The 5,000-nt window shown below is 42.3% G+C and overlaps 1 protein-coding gene across 1 annotated transcript; it reads right to left on the bottom strand.

Annotated features, from left to right (window-relative positions):
- Positions 1–3,892: 3,892 nt before the first annotated feature.
- On the bottom strand, positions 3,893–4,449 carry LOC147467924 (histone H2A-like). The gene has a single exon (XM_086556250.1). The coding sequence runs from the start codon at positions 4,318–4,320 to the stop codon at positions 3,949–3,951; it is 372 nt and encodes a 123-aa protein (XP_086412376.1). The 5' UTR covers positions 4,321–4,449; the 3' UTR covers positions 3,893–3,948.
- Between the last annotated feature and the right edge of the window lie 551 nt (positions 4,450–5,000).

Raw genomic sequence — 5,000 nt, 5'->3', positions numbered from 1 at the left:
TAGTTACATAAAGCAATTCCGATCTTCAAGCAATTTCAACTCGGCAATGGCAGGGCCTCTGTTCGATAGGTGAGTACACATCCATTTTACTGTATTTATTTTATTATTGAGAGAAAGTGAATTTACAGCAAGTATGGTATGTATTTCATTCGCCATTCTCCTGTGTCGTTTGTCAACCCGTTCGATATTTTCTTGTGTCTGTATGTATGTATTTTCCGCAATGCATTTCTCCCTTCCTTCTTCTTATTACTCTTTTTTCTTTTCTCCTCTTCTTCTTCTGCCTCCTCCTCCTCCTCCTCCTCTTTTCTTCCCTTCTCTTCTCTTCTATTTTCCTCTATGTATTTCTCCCTTTCTTATTCTCTTCTCTTCGCTTCTTTTCTATTGTATTTTTCTTTAGGCATTTCTCACTTTCTTATTATCATCTCATCATATCATATCATATCATATTATATCAAATCGTATCGTATCATATCATATCATATCATATCATATCATATCATATCATATCATATCATATCATATCATATCATATCGTCTCGTCTCGTCTCGTCTCGTCTCGTCTCGTCTCGTCTCGTCTCGTCTCGTCTCCTCCCCTCCCCTCCCCTCCCTCCTTCCCTATTGCTTTGTGTTTAGTTCGTATACAGAGTTTGATCATTTAAGTTATAGTTCGTTTGCTTAGTTATGCTGACTGTTCATATTCCTTTACTTTTACTCGTCCTTTCTTTTCATTCTCATCCTCATCCTTATCCTCACCATCACTATCCCTCTTGTTCTCATCATTTTTCTGTTCTTCCCCTCTCTCTCTCTCTCTCTCTCTCTCTCTCTCTCTCTCTTCTTCTTCTTCTTTTCCTCTCTCTCTGCCTCTCTCTTTTTATGCTTTGTTTCGCTTTGATTCTCTCTCTCTCTCTCTCTCTCTCTCTCTCTCTCTCTCTCTCTCTCTCTCTCTCTCTCTCTCTCTCTCTCTCTCTCTCTCTCTCTCTCTTCTTCTTCTTCTTTTCCTCTCTCTCTGCCTCTCTCTTTTTATGCTTTGTTTCGCTTTGATTCTCTCTCTCTCTCTCTCTCTCTCTCTCTCTCTCTCTTTCTCTTTCTCTTTCTCTCTCTCTCCTTCTTCTTCTTTCTCTCTCTCTCTCTCTCTCTCCTTTTTCTCTCTTCTTCTTCTTCTTCTTCTTCTTCTTCTTCTTCTTCTTCTTCTTCTTCTTCTTCTTCTTCTTCTTCTTCTTCTTCTTCTTCTTCTTCTTTCCCTCTCTCTCTATTTCGCATTGATTCTCTCTCTCTCTCTTTCTCTCTTTTATGTTTTCTTTCGATTTGATTCCCTCTCTCTCCCCTTCTTTCTATCTCTCTTCTTCTTTTTCTTTCCTTCTCTCTCTATTTCGCATTGATTCTCTCTGTCTCTCTCTCTCTCTCTCTCTCTCTCTCTCTCTCTCTCTTTCTTCTTCTTTCCCTCTCTCTCTATTTAGCATTGATTCTCTCTTTCTATCTCTCTTCTTCTTCTTTCCCTTTCTCGCTCTCTCTCTCTCTCTTTCTCTCTTTTATGTTTTCTTTCGCTTTGATTCTCTCTCTCTCCTTCTTTCTATCTCTATTCTTCTTCTTCTTTCCTTCTCTCTCTATTTCGCATTGATTCTCTCTGTCTCTCTGTCTCTCTCTCTCTCTCTCTCTCTCTCTCTCTCTCTCTCTCTCTCTCTCTCTCTCTCTCTCTCTCTCTCTCTCTCTCTCTCTCTCTCTCTCTCTCTCTTTTATGTTTTCTTTCGCTTTGATTCTCTCTCTTTCTTTCTTTCTTTCTTTCTTTCTTTCTTTCTCTCTCTCCTTCTTTTCCTCTCTCTCTCTCTGCCTCCCTCTTTTTATGCTTTGTTTCGCTTTGACTCTCTCTCTCTTTATGCTTTGTTTCGCTCTGACTCTCTCTCTTCTTCTTCTTTCCCTCTTCTTCTTCTTCTTTCTCTCTCTCTTTTTATGCTTTGTTTCGCTCTGATTCTCTCTCTCTCTCTCTCTCCTTCTTTTCCTCTCTCTGCCTCTCTTTTTATGCTTTGTTTCGCTCTGACTCTCTTCTTCTTATTATTATTATTATTTCCCTCTCTCCTTCTTCTTCTTCTTCTTCTTTCCCTCTCTCTTTATCTCTCTTATTTTTCTTCTTTCCCTCTCTCTCTCTATTTCGCTATAATTATCTCTCTCTCTCCTTCTTCTTTCCCTCTCTCTATTTCGCATTGATTCTCTCTTTCTCTCTCTCTCTCTTCTTCTTCTTCTTCTTCTTCTTTCCCTCTCTCTCTTTAGCTTTGATTCTCTCTCTCACTCTCCATTTCGCATTGATTTTCTCTCTTTATGTTTTCTTTCGCTTTGATTATCTCGCTCTCTCCTTCTTTCTCTCTTCTTCTTCTTCTTCTTCTTCTTTCCCTGTCTCTCTATTTCGCATTGATTCTCTCTCTCACTCTCCATTTCGCATTGATTCTCTCTCTCTCTCTCTCTCTCTTTTATGTTTTCTTTCGCTTTGATTCATTCTCTCTCTCTCTCTCCTTCTTTCTATCTCTCTTCTTCTTCTTCTTTCCCTCTCTCTCTATTTCGCATTGATTCTCTCTCACTCTCCTTCTTCTTCTTTCCCTCTCTCTATATTTCGCATTGATTCTCTCTCTCTCTCTCTCTCCTTCTTCTTCTTTCCCCCTCTCTCTATCTCTCTTCTTCTTTCCCTCTCTCTCTCTCTTCTTCTTCTTCTTTCCCTTTCTCTCTATCTTTCTCTTTTTATGTTTTGTTTCACTTTGATTCTCTCTCTCTTTCTTCTTCTTCTTCTTCCTCTTCTTCCTCTTTCCCTCTCCTTCTTCTTCTTCCTCTTTCCCTCTCCTTCTCCTTCTTCTTCTCCTTCTTTCCCTCTCTCTTTTTATGTTTTGTTTCGCTTTGATTCTCTCTCTCTCTCTCTTTCTCTTTTTATGTTTTCTTTCGCTTTGATTCTCTATCTCTCCTTCTTTCCCTCTATCTCAAATTCGCTTTGATTCTCTCTCTCTCTCTCTCCTTCTTTCCATCTGCCTCTTCTTCTTCTTCTTTCCCCCTCTCTTTATCTCTCTTCTTCTTTCCCTCTCTCTCTCTCTCTCTTTATGTTTTCTTTCGCTTTGATTCTCTCTCTCTCTCTCTCTCTTCTTCTTCTTCTTCTTCATTCATTCTCTCTCTATTTCGCATTGATTCTCTCTCTTCTTCTTCTTTCCCCCTCTCTCTATCTCTCTTCTTCTTTCCCTCTCTCTCTCTCTCTTTACGTTTTCTTTAGCTTTGATTCTCTCTCTCTCTCCTTCTTCTTTCCCCCTCTCTCTATGTCTCTTCTTCTTTCCGTCTCTCTCTCTCTCTTTATGTTTTCTTTCGCTTTGATTCTCTCTCTCTCTCTCTTCTTCTTCTTCTTCTTCTTCATTCCTTCTCTCTCTATTTCGCATTGATTCTCTCTCTTCTTCTTCTTTCCCTCTCTCTCTATCTCTCTTCTTCTTTCCCTCTCTCTTTATGTTTTCTTCCGCTTTGATTCTCTCTCTCTCTTTTAAGTTTTCTTTCGCTTTGATTCTCTCTCTCTCACTCCTTCTTCTTTCCCTCTCTCTATTTCACATTGATTCTCTCTCTTCTTCTTTCCCTCTCTCTCTATTCCGCATTGATTCTCTCTCTCTCTTATGTTTTCTTTCGCTTTGATTCTCTCTCTCTCTCTCTCTTTCTCACTCTTTATGAACATTGATTTAGGAATTTTAAATTGATTTTGGGTGTGGGGGCATCGGTGAGTTGTTTTGTTGGTTGTTGAGAAGTTGAGTATGATGGCAATGTTATTGAAGAATATGACATTGATATTGCAATCTATGCATTTGGGCTTGGGGTTTGAGTAGGTAGTTTATTAGTTTGGGATTGATAAGTTGAGTAGTCAATTACATCTCTAGGGAGATTTTGTGGCTCCGAAAGGAGCCGATGTTGTTGAAAAGAGGCAACCGAGAGAAAGATTTATTTCTTCTCAGTCTTCTTGGGGAGGAGCACAGCCTGGATGTTAGGCAGGACACCACCCTGGGCAATGGTCACACCAGAGAGGAGCTTGTTCAGTTCCTCGTCGTTACGGATGGCCAGCTGCAAGTGACGGGGGATGATACGGGTCTTCTTGTTGTCACGGGCGGCGTTACCTGCCAGCTCGAGAACTTCAGCAGCCAGGTATTCCATGACGGCAGCCAGGTACACAGGGGCACCTGCTCCGACACGTTCAGCGTAATTTCCCTTACGCAGAAGGCGGTGAATCCTACCTACAGGAAACTGAAGGCCGGCCCTGCTCGAGCGGGACTTTGACTTTCCCTTGACCTTACCACCCTTACCACGACCTGACATGATGTTTGCTTTATAGGTATCTCAAAAACCTTGCAATTGCAATCGAGAGCATCCCTATTTATAGGCGCCCACCGTTGAAACTTTCCGATGGCGTTAGATGGCAACGGTGGCACGCCCTTTGAGCCACTAGCCGCGGCTCACTCACCTGAGGCTGGCGCCCGTGTCGGCCAATATAAGGAAATTTCAGGTCAAAATCCTTATCAGTGTTTACCCAAGGTATAACCACCGTGATGCCACCCAAAACTTCCGGAAAGGCTGCCAAGAAGGCCGGTAAGGCCCAAAAGTCTATCACCAAGGGTGATAAGAAGAAGAAGCGCAGGAGGAAGGAGAGCTACAGCATCTACATCTACAAGGTGTTGAAGCAGGTCCACCCCGACACCGGTATCTCCTCCAAGGCCATGTCCATCATGAACTCGTTCGTGAACGACATCTTTGAGCGCATTGCAGCTGAGGCTTCCCGCCTTGCACACTACAACAAGCGTTCCACCATCACCAGCCGGGAGATCCAGACCGCCGTCAGGCTGTTGCTGCCCGGAGAACTGGCCAAGCACGCTGTGAGTGAGGGCACCAAGGCTGTCACCAAGTACACCTCCTCCAAGTAAATTAGAAGGTTGCACGGTTTACCTGCCTCCTCTACCAACATCGGCTCCTTTAGGAGCCACAAATTGAAATAAAGCAGA

The sequence above is a fragment of the Penaeus japonicus genome, unplaced genomic scaffold, assembly GCF_977035675.1.
Source record: "Penaeus japonicus unplaced genomic scaffold, GWHDUDI00000001_assembly GWHDUDI00000032, whole genome shotgun sequence".
NCBI lineage: Eukaryota > Metazoa > Arthropoda > Malacostraca > Decapoda > Penaeidae > Penaeus > Penaeus japonicus.
This window is presented reverse-complemented; position numbering and strand designations above follow the sequence as displayed.

Coding starts and splice junctions, on each gene's coding strand:
- LOC147467924 (XM_086556250.1), bottom strand. CDS start 4,320: ATGTCAGGTCGTGGTAAGGGTGGTAAGGTCAAGGGAAAGTCAAAGTCC.